At 45.7% G+C, this 17,862-nt stretch overlaps 1 protein-coding gene across 1 annotated transcript; it reads right to left on the bottom strand.

Moving 5' to 3' along the window:
- Positions 1 to 75: 75 nt before the first annotated feature.
- GLE1 (GLE1 RNA export mediator) lies at positions 76 to 17,634 on the bottom strand. The gene is made up of 16 exons (XM_029285935.1): positions 17,536 to 17,634; positions 15,964 to 16,185; positions 14,654 to 14,770; positions 13,358 to 13,506; positions 13,177 to 13,237; positions 10,891 to 11,145; positions 9,311 to 9,551; positions 8,248 to 8,360; positions 8,012 to 8,081; positions 6,770 to 6,912; positions 5,045 to 5,235; positions 3,370 to 3,499; positions 1,933 to 2,037; positions 1,674 to 1,756; positions 1,293 to 1,356; positions 76 to 170 (listed from the first exon to the last, which is right to left on the bottom strand). The coding sequence occupies exons 1-16, from the start codon at positions 17,632 to 17,634 to the stop codon at positions 102 to 104; spliced, it is 2,112 nt and encodes a 703-aa protein (XP_029141768.1). The 3' UTR covers positions 76 to 101.
- Positions 17,635 to 17,862: the final 228 nt, after the last annotated feature.

Genomic DNA, 17,862 nt, shown 5'->3' with positions numbered 1-17,862 from the left:
ATCAGCCTACAGACTTTTTTAATATAACAAAAAAAAACAACAACCCCTGAAGCAAGCTATTTTTTTTTCACCTTCTGTAAAAGTGCCAGGGGATCCGACCCTCAGGATTTCCAAAAAGAGGGTGGCAAATAGCCTTTGGGGAGAGGAATGTTTTTTCGTTGTAAGCATTCCTGGGAAGAGAAGAAAAGATGATTTTAAAGGCAGGACGTTCCAATCCCCCGACATCCCTCTGGATGCCTAACCTAACAGTACAATGCAAACGCTGACAATACAGTGATGAGGCTGCAAAAAAAGCTACTGTGCACTGTTTGCGATGGGGGGGGGGAAGCGAGTCTGAGGGAGACTGATATGGATTCAGAGAACGGCTGGAGCAAATTGGGACGTTCTCGGTGTGCCCCGGGAAGGGATGAGAGCAGAAAGATGAGAGAAAACGGAGAGGTCTGGCAAAAAATAGCAATGCGGATGAGGATGGAGACTACGAAAGGCTCCACAGAGAAGGTGGTGGTTGGTTGGTTGTGTGTATGTGTGTGTGTATAAGGATGACTCTGCTGCTACTCTGAAGGTTGCTTCCATCACATTCTTAATTTGAGGGGTCCCTGGTGCTCTCTGAGCTTGGTTGTTTTCTGGTGGAGGAGGAGGAGGAGGAGGAGGAGGAGGAGGAGGAGGAGGAGAAGAAGAAGAAGAACAAGGAGGACTGTGGGTTCCTTGGTGCTCTTCGACCTTGGTTGTTTTCTTGCAGACGTTTCATTACCTAACTAGGTAACATCATCAGTGCTAGAAGGGAATGGGCTTTGCAGAGAAGAGGTGGAGGAGGAGGACTGTGGGGTCCTTGGTGCTCTCTGACCTTGATTGTTTTCTTGCAGATGTTGCATTATCCAAACTAGGTAACACCATCAGTGCTAGAAGGGAGTGGGGGGGGGGAGGAGGAGGAGGAAAAGGAGGAGGAGGAGGAGGAGGAGGAGGATGACGACAATTGTGGGGTCCTTAGTACTCTCTGAGCTTGGTTGTTTTCTTATAGATGTTGTATTATCCAAACCAGGTAACAACATCAGAGCTAGACACTCCTGATTGAAAAGGGAGCCTCATATCAGTCGACAATATTCTTACAAGCAGGAGACTTTGCAAGTTGTGTGGTCTGGAGCTTCCTAACAGTTGAGGAAGCAGAGAGCTGAGTGCCTAAAAGGCTGAGGAAGTGGGGACAACCGAAGGAGGGGGGGGGGGAAAAAACAACCAGCCAAACTCAGCCGCCCTTGTCTTAGCTGAACACCTAGATTGAGAGAACATCCACTTACCTTTAAAAATTGCTTGAATCGTATGAGGGAGCCCATTTCTCCGGGGCTGGTAATTGCTTCAATCCTGGAGGGGAGAAGAGAAGATTCAAATATTCAAAGGTTGAACTCCTAATACTGCCGGGTCTTTGATTTACTCTGTCCTCTCCCCGTTTGGCCAATAATCGGGACTGAGAAGAAGATTGACAAAGAACTTCTGAAACTCACAACTCTTCCCAGAGGGGAATGCTCTGTCCCAGCTTACTCAAGGATTTGTAATTGAGCGAGCAGGGGAAAAAAAGCAAACAAACAAACAAAACTGTTTGACAACCTCTTCCTCACAACTGGGAAAAACGCAGAGGGAATCGCGTGCGTTTCAGACTGCCGCCAAATTCCAGGCCGTACCTGGGAAAATATTCTTCCTGGATCAGGAGAAGCAACTTCCAAAATTGCACCTGGTACTGCTTCATGAGAGCATTCCCACACACCTGAGGCACACAAAACAGAAGAAGGTCAAGCCGTGCTATCAGAAAAGAGGATTGCAATCTACCTTAAACTGATCCAAGTTAACACAGCTCAGCCACGTTAATAGGGGATCATAGTTACTTGTGGACTGGAAGGAGAAGGAAAGAACCACAGGCAGTCAAGGAGCTGCTCCACTTACCTCCAGGAAATCGAACAGAACGGTTGCTGTCACATCTGCCAGAGGCTCCATGTTCAACATCTGTGCCAGCCAACGCCAGGCATGGTTTAATCCGTGTGGGTGAGTCTAACGGACAAAAAGAAAGAACAGTTTCCTAAATTACTTCTATTTTAACCAATAAACCCTACTTTATTTTCAAGCTCTCTTTCATAGCTGGCGTCAAGCCTGAAGCCTGCTTTGCTGATGCAACAATTATGGCTTCTTAGCTGGCCAACGAACTTGGGGGGGACGATGGGAAAATGGAATGCAGGCTACAGAGGTAAAGGCAGACCATGAGAATCAAGGACGAGTCACCAGATGCCTGGCCCAACTCAGAGCCATTTTCTCATAACAATATATTTCCACCTAACTGGGCAATGTGACCTGTTCAAGGATGGGAGGGCGGATTCTATTCTTTAACTATAGGGGTTCGGCTTAGGGGTTTGTCAGAGATGGTTTCGCTTTCACACGTGCCGAAATGATGTAGTCAATACAGCTTTACATTAAGAGATCAGAAAGTCTTGAAGAGGTTTGCTTATTTGGGTCCGTCAGTCGGAACCTTGACAGTTTGGCTTCCATCTGAAGCAGCCTCAACAAGTTTTCTGAGCAGACTCAGAGGCTGTTAGAAAGGACACCACTGCAGGGAAGGTGAAAAGGGCTGCCAAAACAGTTAACCAAGTGTGGAAAAGTCCGTCTTTTATCGATCAGCAGTGAAACTCAACATTAAGAAAACCAAAATCATGGTATCCAGCCCTTTCAATTCCTGGCAAATAGATGGGGAAGAAATGGAGGTAGTGACAGGTTTTATCTTCCTGGGCTCCAAGATCACCTCAGATGGGGACTACAGCCAAGAGATTAAAAGACGCTTGCTCCTGGGGAGGAAAGCTATGGCAAATCTAGACAGCATACTAAAAAGCAGAGACATCACCCTGCCAACAAAAGTGTGTACAGTCAAAGCCATGGCTTTCCCAGTTGGAATGTATGGCTGTGAAAGTTGGACCATAAGAAAGGCTGAGCGACAAAGAATGGAGGTCTTTGAACTCTGGTGCTGGAGAAGACTCCTGCGAGTCCCCCGGACTGCAAGGCGATCAAACCGGTCAGTCCTAGAGGAGATCAACCCTGACTGCTCTTTAGAAGGCCAGATCCTGAAGTTGAAACTCAGGTACTTTGGCCACCTAATGAGAAGGAAGGACTCACCGGAGAAGGGCCTGATGCTGGGAAAGATGGAGGGCAATAGAAGAAGGGGACGACAGAGAATGGGGTGGCTGGATGGAGTCACTGAAGCAGTAGGCGTGAGCTTCAATGGACTCCAGAAGATGGTAGAGGACAGGAAGACCTGGAGGAACGTTGTCCATGGGGTCGCGATGGGTCGGACACGACTTCGCAATTAGCAACAACAACGACCGAAGACCCACTTACCCCTTGTTTATCCTGATACGGCCACTGAAGCTGCAGGATGGCCGCATAGAGTCGGATCATTCCAGACATCCGTTTTAGAAAGTTGTCTTGAGGCTCTACTTTCCCATCCTTCACTTGGTAGCCAAGGGTCCTAAAAAAGAGGTGGTGAATTGGGAGCCCTGGGGTCCTAGCTTAACACGAACCGCTCGTAACTCAACATCTAGCTTTAACCCAGCATATCAATGTTGGATTGCTGAGCACCACAAACCGAATCTGTTCACAGCTCTCCAACGCAAACCCTCCCCAGTTCTTGGGTACCACTGCTTACGGAGGGTCCTCGACTTACGACGGCAATTGAGCCCAGCTTTTCTGTGGCTACGTGAGGCAGTTGAGTTTTGCCCTCTTTGACAACCTTTTTTGTCACACTGTTAAGTGAATCGGTGCAGTTGTTCATTTATAACACCGTTGTTAAGCGAATCTGGATTTCCCCGCTGACTTTTGTTTGTCAGGAGGTTGCAAAAGGGGATCACGTGACCCGACACACACACCCCGGACGCTGCAACCGTCGTACATATGAACCAGTTGCCAAGTGTCTGAATTTTGATTGTGTGACTGTGGGGATGGTGCTGCAACGGTCAGGTGAAAAGTCATTAAGTCATTTTTTGTAACTTCGAAACAGTCGCTTAAATCGGGGGTCCCCAACCCCCAGTCTGTGGACCAGCACCGGGCTGCGGCCTGCCAGAAACCGGTCCGCGCAAACAAGCAAAGCCCCATCTGCAGGATGCAGGGGGTACATGAAATCTACGCCCCCTCCAGTTTGCGGAAAAACCTCTCTTTGGCTATTTTAAAACATGGAAGTATAAATACTAAAAGTTAAATTCGAATATTGACTTGTTTATAAAGGTTGAATATAAAGCTATTTAAGATATATATATATAAGCTAAAAATATGTTGATAAATGTAATCAACATGTTTTTGCTTCACGGATATAATAAAAACCGTACTAGCTTAAATATGCGATAATAGACATTAAGGGAAAAGACAGGAAGTATTTGATGTTGAAACAAGAGAAAACTTGGTTACTAAATTTAAGACGTTTGGAAATTAATAGGAAATAAGAATGGTATATTCTGTTATCAATTAGTTGACGTAAGATAGCGAGAAATAGAACATATCTAAATAGATGTGTATTCTGAATATTAGACTCTGTGATGAATTGTGAAAATGGGAACTTCAGTTACTCAAAACTTGGAAATTATAAATGTTAAATGTTAAAGTTAAATATTAAGAGGAAATTAAAAATTGGGGAAAACCAATTTAGGACATTGTCTATAAAGACTGAATGTTTAAATAATAAGGATATGTATACACCAAAAATTATTGACCGATGCAAGAACGTCATTTTTATTTAATTGGTTTAATAAGAATTGTATTAGTTTAAACAGGAGACAGTAAACGCTAAGGGGAAAAGAGAGGAAAAATTTAATGTAGGAGCTTGAGATTTGTACTAAGGATGCTTGTATGTTATTGTATGTTATTGTGTTATCATGGAAAAACCTCTCTCCATGTAACCAGTCCCTGGTGCCCAAAAGATTGGAGACCTCTGACTTAAATGAATTGCTGCAAATTTTAGGACTCCCAGTACAGCCTCGCTCGGCTTCCCAACCGCCCAGGATGCTCAACTGAATTAAATCACCTCTGATACTCTGCCAGGGGGGTGCCTTCCTTCATTGCAGGGTAGAAGGGGACGGCGTAAGGACACTTTTTGTGCAAATGAGCCAGGATGAGGGTGCCCACCTTGGGGTGCAGCTCCCAGATGCCAGACGCCACCACGGCAATGGGGAACGCAGCTTCGTGGTGAGAGGCTACCTCTTCTTCGCCTTGTTTCTGGAAAATAATCCAAAAGAGATATTTTAGCCTGCTCTAACTGCCCCAAGGAAGAAGAGAACTTCATCCATCACCAAACATGGGTTCAACATCGTTTGTAAATCCTCTTTTACGGGCAGGGCGGTACATAAACCCAGCCTGTGTGCGTATTTTAAGGCCAAGCTTTTTTTTTTCCCCAATCAGAATTATCCAGATTTCCTTCCCTCTATTGACTGGATTATTTACTGAGCCGTGGTGGCGCAGGGTTTAGAATGCAGTATTGCAGGCTAATTCTGCCGACTGCCGTCAGTTCGATCCTAACCGGCCGAAGGTTGACTCAGCCTCCCGTCCTTCCGAGGTCGATAAAATGAGGACCCAGATTGTTGGGGACAAGAGGTTGACTCTGTAAATTGCTTAGAGAGGGCTGTAAAGCACCGTAAAGCGGTATATAAGTCTCAGTGCAATTGCAATTGCTGTCTGTCTGTCTATTTATCTATGAGCTGTAGTGGTGCAGAGGATACAATGCAGTATTGCAGGCTAATTCTGCCGATCGCCAGCAGTTCGATCCCGACCAGCTCAAGGTTGGCTCAGCCTTCCATCCTTCCAAGGTCAGTAAAATGAGGACCCAGATTGTTGGGGGCAAGATGCTGACTCTGCAAACAGCTTAGAGGGGGCTGTACGGAACTGTGAAGCAGTGTATGAGTCTAAGTGCTATTGCTATCTATTTGTCCGTCCGTCCGTCCGTCCGTCCGTCCATCCTATCTATCTATCTATCTATCTATCTATCTATCTATCTATCTATCTATCTATCTATCTATCTATCTATCTATCTATCTATCTATCTATCTATCTATCTATCATCTATACTATCCAATCTATCTATCTATCTACCTACCTACCTACCTACTCTGATGGCGCAGTGGATAGAATGCGGTATTGCAGGCTAACTCTGCCCTCTGCCAGCAGTTCGATCTTAACCGGCTCAAAGTTAACTTGGCCTTTATCCTTCAGAGGTCAGTAAAATGAGGACCCAGATTGTTGGGGGCAAGATGCTGACTCTGTAAACAGAGGGGGCTGTAAAGAACTGTGAAGCAGTGTATGAGTCTAAGTGCTATTGCTATTTGTCCATCCATCCATCCATCCATCCATCCATCCAATCTATCTATCTCTCTATCTATCTCTCTATCTATCTACCTACCTACCTACCTACTCTGATGGCGCAGTGGATAGAATGCGGTATTGCAGGCTAACTCTGCCGACTGCCAGCAGTTCGATCCTAACCGGCTCAAAGTTAACTCGGCCTTCCATCCTTCAGAGGTCGGTAAAATGAGGACCCAGATGGTTGGGGGGGCCAATATGCTGACCCTGTCAACTGCTTAGAGAGGGCTGTAAAGCACTGTGAAGCGGTATATAAGTCTAAGCGCTATTGCTCTTTTCAAGGCAGCTTCAAAGAAGCCCGAGGTAAATGACGATTTAAAAGACCACCTGTGCAGAGTCACCTTTTGATCTGGAGAACTTTTTTTTTTTTTTTTTTTTGCCAGTATGACCTTCTTACCACAAACTTTTCAGCCAGTTTGAAATAAACAAACTCCAGGCCTTCGGGGTGCTGCGTGACAGATACTTTGTGGCCCCCACACTGCACGTACTTTCCCGAAAGGAAGCTATTGATTTTTTCAAATATCTCCTTCAGCTGAGAACCTGTGAAGACCAGCAGAAGAAAAAGATACCAATGAGAAAAGCAGCTGGAGCAGGAAGCCAGGTTTAGGCATTTGAAATAAATAACGTTACGATAGCCAAAGCAAGCGGCTGGGCCAAGAACGTGGGTTTTGGTGTTATATATGATATCAGACATATAGTCATCAAGGTCAGACAGGTGTTCTCTGACCGCTTTCTTGCTTATTTTAATTTGTATTTGTAGTCTGTCTTTTACAGCTATGTTTTTGGCAGGTTGGGCTATAGTTTCTTTTTGCGTGAAGACTAATGCAAAGAATGAGTTAAGCAGCTCTGCTTTCTCTCTACTGCCTGTTACTTCCTTGCCATCTTCTCTTTATTGGACCCACACTTTCCTTGACTTTTTTGCTGTTATGTTGAAAGAAACTTTTTAACATTATCTTTGACTTTTGTTGCAAGTCTTTGTTCATTCTGAGCCCTTTGCTTTCCTGACTTCATCTTTGCAGATTCGGGCTATCTGCTGATACTCTGCCTCAGTGATGTTTTTTTGTACTTGTCCTTTTTGCCTTTCAGTTTATCAAAGATAAACTGAACCACCATGCTTGTTCCTTCTTGGATTTCTTGTTTTTCTTTTTCAGTGGTATTGTGTTGGACTGGGCTTTTATGATCGTATTTTTCAGTGTTTCCCACACTTCTTGAGTTGTTTTCCCCTTTAGGATGTTTATCCATGGGATTTTTCTTACGTTCACTCTGAGTTTGTTAAAATCAGCTCTTTTAAAGTTTAAGACACTGGCTGGGTTATGTTCTATTGCTTGTGTTTGCATTATATTGAATTCCAATATGTGATGTGGTCACTTTCCCCTAACGTTCTGGTAACTTCAACTCCCTCTATCACTTCTTCTCTATTAGTAAGAATTAGGTCCAGTATAGTTCCCTCCTCTACCTTTTGGATGACAAAGGTGTCAGCTAAGTTGGTTAGCAATCTGTTCGATCTCCCACTTGCTGCAGAGTTTGTCTCCCAGTTGATATCAGGGTTGATAAACAAGTGTAATAGCGATTAGCAGTTGATAAAATTGCTAATATTGTGATCAGACGTTTTATAAGGAATAACAGAACTAGGGCTCACCTGCGATGGTCGAAATCTGGCTAACAGGGATGGTGGCAGATTTCTGAAATTCCATTTTGATTTTTTTCTCCTGGGGGGGGAAAAGGGGGGGAGAAACGTTCAGAAGCTGAGCTTAGCGCAGGATTCCAAACTTCATGTTGTGGTACAAGTGCTGGCTGGGGAATTCTGGGAGTTGTAGTCCTCCAAGTCTTTAAAAGTGGCCAAGGTTGGATAGGATGATCTAGGAATATTCTTACCTGCGTGTCTTTGCTGCTGGCCAAGCAGCTGAAGGAAGCCACACACTGCTGGCATTCTTTCTGTAACTCCTGGTACCACTTCATGATGGACGCGTCTGCCTTTACCTGAAGCCCTGGAGACATGATAGCAAAGCAGACATGGGCACTGGAAAACTAGTTCAGCTAGTCCTTGGTTTACAACTGTTCGTTTAGTGACTGTTCGAAGTTACAACAGTACTGAAAAAAGTGACTTATCACCATCCAGTTTTGTAGAAAAGAAGTTGAGACTCTAGAAAGAGTACAGAGAAGAGCAACAAGGATGATTTGGGGACCGGAGGCTAAAACATATAAGGAACGGTTGCTGGAATTGGCTATGTCTAGTTTAACGAAGAGAAGGACGAGGGGGGAGATGATAGCAGTGTTTCAGTATCTCAGGGGCTGCCCCAAAGAAGAGGGAGTCAAGCTATTCTCCAAAGCGCCTGAAGGCAAGACAAAAAGCAAGGGATGGAAACTCATCAACCTAGAACTAAGGAGAAACCTCCTGACAGTGAGAACAATTAACCCGTGGAACAACCTGCCTCCAGAAGTGGTGAATGCTCCAACACTGGAGGTTTTTAAGAAGAAACTGGACAGCCATTTGTCTGAAATGGTATAGGGTTTCCTGCCTGAGCAGGGGGTTGGACTAGATGACCTCCAAGGTCCCTTCCAACTTTATTATTATTATTAATTATTATTATTATTAACTACAGAGCACGCTGGACAAAACCATTGTATCAGGAGGGAATCTTTCTCTGCAACCGGACGCTGCTTGTATGAAATTTAAAGCTTGAAGTGCAAATAAAAGCATAGGAAATGTTTCTTGTAGGGAATTACCCTTTTCCCAAACTGATCCTGTCCAAAATAACCCTGCCAGGAATCTTAAAAGTTCCTGTACCAGAGAGCATCGGATGGAGAAAGGCGACTTCGAAAGAGGAATAATATTTAAGGAAAACCACCACCATGGAGAGGATGATGGGGGCTATAGCCCCACGCAACGGAAGGATGCCAGAAAAGCAGAAACATTGATTGAATGTCGGGGTTTTACCTCCAGCAAGATTTCCAGGATCTGAAGCCTGGGATTTTGCCAGCTCCTGTTTCTGCAGTTCCTCTGTTTTTTGGGCCTCGGCTGCTGCAGCCGCAGCCAAAACCACCTTCTCCTCCTCCTCCTTCTTCTTTTTCTCTTCCAGGGCCAAACCAATTTCTTGCTGCATGTCGGAAAGGAGCTGGTGCATTTTGAGCAGGACGTGGTCAGCGGAAGCCACATCGGCCTCGGTGGGGAAAGCCTGCTTTTGTAAACAAAAGAACAAAAATCAGATATCAAATATAACACTTACACGGAAGCTCTGGGCATTTATCTGCCCGGTTTCTGGAGGGAAACCAGCTTGATCTGCCTTTCCAGATTACTCAACTGATCAAATGCAAATCTCCCTTTGGGTGCCGGCCTCAACTAAAGGTTTATGAATCGGCTCTCATACATTAGAATAGAATAGAGCTGGAAGGGGCCTTGGAGGTCTTCTAGTCCAGCCCCCTGCTCGAGCAGGAGAACCTATACCGTCTGAGACAGGTGATTGTCCAGTCTTTTCTTAAAAATCTCCAGTGATGGAGCGCCCACGATTTCTGGTGGCAAGCTGTTCCACTGGTTAATTGTCCTCACTGTTAGGAAGTTTCTCCTTAATTCCAGGTTGCTTCTCTCTTTGATCAGTTTTCCAACTATTGTTTCTTGTCTTCCCTTCTGGTGCCACCACGGCAATAGACAGATGATAGATGATGGATGGATGGATAGATGAGTGGAGGGATGAACGGATGGCAATTAGATAGATAGATAGATAGATAGATAGATAGATAGATAGATAGATAGATAGATAGACAGACAGACAGACAGACAGATAGCACTTAGACTTGTATACTGCTTCATAGTGCTTTACAGCCCCCTCTAAGGTTTAGAGTCAGCCTATTCCCCCCCCCCCAAATTTGGGTCCTCATTTTACCAACCTCAGAAGGATGGAAGGCTGAGTCAACCTTGAGCCCATTAGGATTGAACTGTTGGCAGTGGGCAGAGTAAGCCTGCAATATTGAATTCTAACCACTGTACCATCATGGCGATAGATAGATAGATAGATAGATAGATAGATAGATAGATAGATAGATAGATAGATAGATAGATAGATAGATAGATAGATAGATAGATACGTAGAGATAGATGGATGGATAGATAGATATAGATAGATGAGAGTGACGTATAGATAGGTAGGTAGGTAAATAGAGATGGAGGGAGGTTGATGTAGATAGATATAGATATATAAATGAAAGAATGATGTAGAGATAGATGATAGATAGATAGATATAGATATAAATATATAGAGATATAGAGATATAGAGATAGATAGATAGATAGATAGATAGATAGATAGATAGATAGATAGATAGATAGATAGATAGATAGGAGGTAGGTAGGTAAATAGAGATGGAGGGAGGTAGATAGATATAAATAGATGAGAGTGATGTAGATAGATATAGATGATAGATAGATAGATAGACAGACAGACAGACAGGATTAGATTAGATGATAGATAGGTAGGTAGGTACACAGACAGACAGAGACAGAGAGACAGACAGATTGATTACCTCGTTGGCCATGCGGACCAAGGCAGAGACCTCCCCGCAGAGCTGATTGCCCCGGTTGTTGAAGAGGGAGAAATCGATGGTGGGCAGCTCTTTCTGCCTGGCGCCCAGGCCGACTTGCTGGTGGATCTGCAGGACCTCCTCCTGGATGGCGTAGAGGCGGCGCAGGCGCTCCTGGCTCTCCTCCCGCCGCTGGCGCTCCAGGTTTTCCTGCCGCTGGCGCTGCTGCTCGGCCTCACGGAGCTTCCGGCTCAAAAGCTTCGGGAGGGAAGAAGGGAGTTTCCGTTTGGTAAAAGGGCGAGGCCGTCTCAAAAAGCTCGGGCACCGTCTCACCTACGCCCAGGTAATGTTAAGCTATGTTAAGGCAAAAGCTCATTGGACTGTGGGGTCCCTGGGGCTCTCTGAGACTTTCTTGCAGATGTTTCAGGACCCAACTAGGTAACATCATCAGTACTAGAAGGGAGTGGGGTTTGTGGAGAGGAGGAGGAGGAGGAGGAGGGAGGAGGAAAAGAAAGCGAAGAGGAAGAAAAGGAGGAGGAAGAGGAAGAAGAGGAGGGAGGGAGGAGGACCGTGGGGTCCTTGGTGCTCTCTGAGCTTGGCTTGTTTTCCTTGCAGACGTTTCATGACCCAACTAGGTAGCATCATCAGTGGTGGCTTACCCTGTCAACAAACAGCCCAACCAAAGAACCTCCAAGACCACTCACACCGACACTTGACAGGCACAGTGATGGCAAACCTTTTAGAGACAGAGTGCCCAAAGTGCAACCCAAAACCCACTTATGTATCATCGGGTGCCGGGTGGGCGTGGCCCATTGGTGGGCGTGGCTTTGGTGATAACAGCAGACTGGGTGGGACTAAAAAGTTCAATCAATCAATTCCAACTTTGCGAGATCTTCCCCCCTCCACGAGAAGTTGACATTGATTGATTGAACCTTTTTTTTTTTTTGCACACGGCGGCGGAGGCCTAAAGCGTAAAGCTTTTATAAGACCCAGCTGAAGGCCTGGGACTGGGGCGACGGTGCACGTGGCCACAGAGAGGGCTCTGCGTGCCACCTGTGGCACGCGTGCCACCACGGTACTAGAATATAAACTGAGAGCAACACCCACCCACCCCCAGCACTGATGAAGTTACCTAGTTGGGTAATGACACGTCTGCGAGGAAAACCACCAAGCTCAGAGACCACCGAGGACTCCTCATTTCAACCCTGAGCCTGCTGAAGAGATGGCATTTTATTTTATTTTCCTCTGGTGAGATTAAAAATGGCAGCAGAGCCTCCTTTTCACCCCTGACCCACAAGCATATAGTCCATTGTTGTCGCACTGTTCCACTACAAATACCCATCTCTTTACTCCTTAACCAGTGGAACCACCTGCCTCCAGAAGCGGTGAATGCTCCAACACTGGAAGTTTTTAAGAAGAGACTGGACAGCCATTTGTCTAAAATGGTATAGGGTTTCCTGCCTGAGCAGGGGGTTGGACTAGATGACCTCCAAGGTCCCTTCCAACTTTATCATTATTATTATTAGTTCTTCCTTCTTTTTCTTCCCTCTTTCTGCCTCTCTCTTTCCCCTTGCTTGTCTATAGCTTTAGAAGTGTAAAGAGAGAAGATACGGATAGTGTGACCGTCTTCAGGCCTGGAGAGAAAAGACCAGGCACCCTTAGAGCTGAAGAAGGGTGGAGATTGATTAGCTGCTAGACCAGTGTTTTTCAACCTTGGCAACTTTACGATGTGTGGACTTCAACTCCCAGAATTCTCCAGCTAGTGTTGCTAGCTGGAGAATTTTGGGAGTTGAAGTTCACACATCGTAAAGTTGCCAAGGTTGAGAAACACTGTGCTAGACCAGTGGTTCTCAACCTGTGGGTCGGGACCCCATTTGGGGTCGATCGACCATTTCACGGGGGTCGCCAAGCAAGCCTGTCCGCCATTTTTTTTGTCCGCCATTTTTTTTGTCCGCCATTTTTCCCCCTTTTCCGGCGGGTGCCTTACCTCCCTTGGGCTGGGCCAGCTGGTGGTCGGCCTGCTCCGTCTCTGCCGCTTGCCAGCTACGCCTCGGCCGGCGCAGGGGGCGGAACCACGCATGCACGGCGCTCCCGGGCAGGGAAAGTCCTCGACTTACGACCGGTTGGGTAGTCCTCGACTTATGACCGGTTTAGTCCTCGACTTACGGCCGGTTTAGTCCTCAACTTACGACCGGTTGGGGTCACGGCATTAAAAAGGTTGAGAACCACTGGGCTAGACCCTCTTTTTTCCTGCCTGGCTTGGTCCATTCCCCTGGCTACTTCCCTTACCTTGGCTCTGCGCCGATGTTCCTCCTTCAGTTTTTCCTGCTGGCCTTGAGCCTCTTTGGAGCTGGAATGAAAAACACAACACGCATTACACACACACACACACCCCCCGAGACCGCGATAAGCTCAGAGCCAATGAAGGCTCCATCGGTTTCTCCCACAGGAGAGGCTGCCGGGGGCTCACCTGTTCTCCATCTCTTGCTGAAGGTGCTGGTACTCCTGGTGTTGCTTCAGCTCCTTCAGCTCGTCGAAACGCTTCAGCAACTCGCTGGCCTCTTCGGTGGCGGCCTTCCCCGCCTGCTCCTGCTGCTCCAAGCGTTGCTTCAGCTGCTCCTGCGGGAAAACGGGAGGGAAAAACTACAGGATCCTGTTCTCACAGCATTTTCTTTCCTGTGCCTACTCGTTGGCTGCCGTTACCCAATCAGCGAGAAACAGAGAGGAAACGCTGAGGCTTAAGAGCCCTGCACCCAGGTTTTCTCTCCAGCCAAACTTTTATCGGTCATGGCGATAAAAGGACCAATCTTTAGACTACGTACAGAAACAGCAAAGAGCTCCAGAGGTCACCCGGAGAGAAATGTCTTGGGATTTTATAGCGCACGAGGCAGAGGCCAAAAGAGTGGGCCAAAAAACACGAGGCAGACTCAGAAGAAGATGGAGAGACAACATCAAAGGCATACGACGACAGCATCAAAGAACAATGGGTGAGACTGCCAGAAAGAGCCAGAGCTTTGTATCTCCCTCGAGGCCCGAAATGGTAGAAGAGGAAATAAAAAAGGAAAGGAGAAGGAGGAAGAGAAAGAGAAGATGAGAAGGAGGAGGAGGAGAGGAGGAGAAGGATGAGAAGAAGAAGAGCAGAAGGAAGATGAGAAGAAGAAGAAGGAAGAAGAAGAGCAGAAGGAGGATGAGAAGAAGAAGAAGAAGAAGAAATAGAAGAAGAAGAGGAGGAGGAGGAGGAGGAGAAGAAGAAGAGAAGAAGAGGAGGAGGAGAAGGAGGAGAAGAGGAGGAGGAGGAGGAGGAGGAGGAGGAGGAGAAGAAGAAGAAGAAGAAGAAGAAGAAGAAGAAGAAGAAGAAGAAGAAGAAGAAGAAGAAGAAGAAGAAGAAGAAGAAGAAGAAGAAGAAGAAGAAGAAGAAGAAGAAGAAGAGGAGGGAGGGAAAGAGGGGAGGAGGAGAAAGAAGAAAGAAAGAAGTAAGAAGAAGAAGAAGGAAGAAGAAAGTAGGAAGAAGATACCCAAACAACTTTGGGTATGCACCAATCTATAGAGGACCCTCTCAATTTGACTGACACCCCTCTGGGACCCCTAACCAGTCGCCAGCAGCGCAATTTCGGAAGGAAATCTGCCTCGTTCTTTCACTCAAGTGAAACGTCTTAGACCACACCTAATCCTAAATATTCCCGGTCATTTTCAAGACAACGGCCGTATAGTTAAATAAAGGTCTGCCCTCTCATCCAATCCCGCCAGCCGGGCCTTTGACTCTCACCTTTCCTTTCAGCTTCTGGATCTCCTTGTGCAAATGAATGAGGCCTTCGACTCCCGTACTTTTGGACGGGGGGGTCAGGGTGAGGGGCTCCTGGTTGCTCTCCGTGCTTCTCCATTTCTTCCGGGCCCGGGAGAAACAGAATAAGAGCGAGTGAGAGGTTGAACTCACAACTGGGCGCTATGAAAACACAGGATTGTTGAAGACAGGTGAACTCGAATGTCCTCTGATCTTTGTGGCCACCTTCTGGGGACAACAGCACGTCTGTATCAGTGGGACATGTCGGCATCGCTCAAAACCGAACCCAAAATTATAGGAACGAAGCGATAAAAGTTTTAAAACACAGAACATGAACATTTTAAGATGACACAGATAGTCCTCGACTTAACAAAGATTCATTTAGTGACCATAGTTACAACGGCACTGAAAAAAGTGACCTATGTCAGTTTTTCACACTTAGGACCATTGTGGCCTCCCCCGCGGTCACGTGATCCAAATTCAGACGCTCGGCAACGGACTCGTATTTATGACGGTCGCAGCGTCCCCTGGGGGTCCTGTGATCCCCTTTTTGTGACCTTCTTGCAAGCAAAGTCAACGGGGAAGCCGGATTCGTTTAACATCCGTGTTAACTTAACAACTGCAGCGATTCATTTAAACAACGGTGGTAGGAAAAGTCGTAAAACGGGGCAAAATTCACTTAACAAATGTTTCACTTAGCAACAAAAAAAATTGGGGGCTCACTTGTGGTAATAAGGAGAGATTTACCTGTACTTATAAGTAGTAGAAACTAGGATTATAACACACGGCATTAAAAATAAAATATGAGGAAAATAGTTATTTAATAATAGTTACACAATAGTTTTATATCTATCTATCTATCCATCCATCCATCCATCCATCTATCTATCTATCGATATATAGATTAGATTAGATATATAGATATATGTATATCTATCTATATCTATATGTACATATGTGTATCTATATCTCTATCTCTTCTATCTATATTTATCTATATTTATATCTATCTATGTATATCTATATATCTATATCTATGTATCTCTCTATATATCTATAGATACATAGATTAGATATATATGTATACCTATATATATCTATATGTGTATATATATGTGTATATCTATCTATATTTATATATCTATATATATCTATATATCTATATCGCTATATATCTCTATCTCTCTCTCTCTCTCTCTCTCTCTCTCTCTCTCTCTCTCTATATATATATATATATATATATATATATATATATATATATATATATATATAAACTATTATATATAAAGCATTACCTGGACGTCAGCTGGGGCTTCTATTAACGAGGGCAGGGGGCTGTCCTGATTGACAGGAGAGGCATCAATTAATGATAAACCATGGAAAAGGGACGCTCCTTCAGGAGTGGATTTTGCCAAGAGAGGAGCATCTGACTTTGGAGAATGGGAGATGATTTTTTCAAGCACCCAACCTGTACAACGAGACAACACCGGAGGGGCTTTATCCTCTTCCAAGATGCCCTGAAAAGAACAAAACGACATATGACATAGCAACGCATGCTATAAATCACGCCTCAATCCACACCCTCCTTTTACTGCCCGCCAGGAGGTGAAGCCCTTCAAGATGGTAGAAAGGAAGGGAGACGATCTTGATGGGAGAACATTTAAATTTGTTTCCAAGGAGAAAACGGCCCAAACAATAAACAGAATAAGAGGCCGGAAGAGGCTCAAAGCGACGCCTTCCTGATTTACATTCCCAGGAAGGCCATTTTATTTACTAATGATAAATAATTTAAGTGAATAAATAAATACATCTTGCTAAATGCTGTTTAGCATTTCAGTACGAGGAATTTTAGCCGTTCTGGTGGGCTGGAAGGGTTGGTTTTACCCAATCTAAATGAAAAAGAGCCACCTCTGCGAAACCTAGTTAATTCTAATTAAAAAAAAAAACAACTACAGGAAGACAGATAATCCTCGACATACGACATTTAGCTGTTCATTTAGTGGCTGTTCAAAGCTACAACGGCATTGAAAAAAGCGACCCATTTTCACACTTATGACCGTTGCAGCATCCCTGATCAAAATTCAGATGCTTGACAATTGATTCGTATTTAAGACGGTCAGTGTCCCGGAGTCACGTGATCCCCTTTTGCGAGCTTCTGACAAGCCAAGTCAATGGGGAAAAGGGATTCACTTAACAATTGTGTTACCCAATTAACAACCGCGGCGATTCCCTTAACCCACTGTGGCAAGAAAAGTCGCAAAACGGGGGACAAATGATTCACTTAACGACATAAACGTTAGGCTCAATTGTGGTCATACGTTGAGGACGACCATTTAATTTTTTTATATAATTCATATTTATTTATAGAAATATACATTATATTATATACCTGCCTGAGCAGGGGGTTGGACTTTATGACCTCCAAGGTCCCTTCCAACTTTATTATTATTATTATACACATAATTTCATTATATAATAATATTATTTATTAAATTTGTAGGGAGCCTGCCTGACTCCCAGCAACTCTGGGAAGAAAGAACTGACACTAAATTGAGGGCGGGGGCTGCAAGGAACCCCCCCCACCTCCTTTTTGCAATGAAAAGGTTGACCACTCTGCTGGACCACCCTGCCCATCATCCCCAGCTAGGACACCAGCAGCATCCCTCCCCGCGGCGAGGGGGTTTCGAAGCCGGCCATACCGGCTTCCCCCCCCACCCCGAAGACGTTGGTGGGGATGAGGAATCACAACTCCCATCACGCTTTCCGCCCTGCAGGGTGGAGACCGATGGGAGTTGTAGTCCCCCCAGCCCGTGGATGGGATGGGATGGGACGGGAGGAAGAGAGAGAGGGGCCAGGCCGCGGCGCACCTCCTCGAGCGGGCTCCAGTCGCGGCAGTAGCGCAGCCGCCCTTTGCGGGTGTTCCGCAGGGCCTCCACGGTCTGCAGCCGAAATTGCTCGGACGGCATGGCGGCAAAAGAAAACGGCCGCCGCCACCGCCGCTGAACAACGCAGGGCCCGCCCCGCGTCGCACCACTTCCGGTTCCGGTGAGGGTGGGGGAACGGGAAGCCGCGAGGCTTTTTAAAAAAGCGCCATAGAGCTACGACTCTCACTTCCGCTGGGAGGAATATAGATTCGCCAACGGATAGAGGGACCCTCGCACTGACAATTCCGGGTCTCTTCGATGGAGATTCTC

The sequence above is a fragment of the Protobothrops mucrosquamatus genome, unplaced genomic scaffold (assembly GCF_001527695.2).
Source record: "Protobothrops mucrosquamatus isolate PMUCROS unplaced genomic scaffold, P.Mucros_1.0 scaffold2551, whole genome shotgun sequence".
Taxonomy (NCBI): Eukaryota; Metazoa; Chordata; class Lepidosauria; order Squamata; family Viperidae; genus Protobothrops; species Protobothrops mucrosquamatus.
This window is presented reverse-complemented; position numbering and strand designations above follow the sequence as displayed.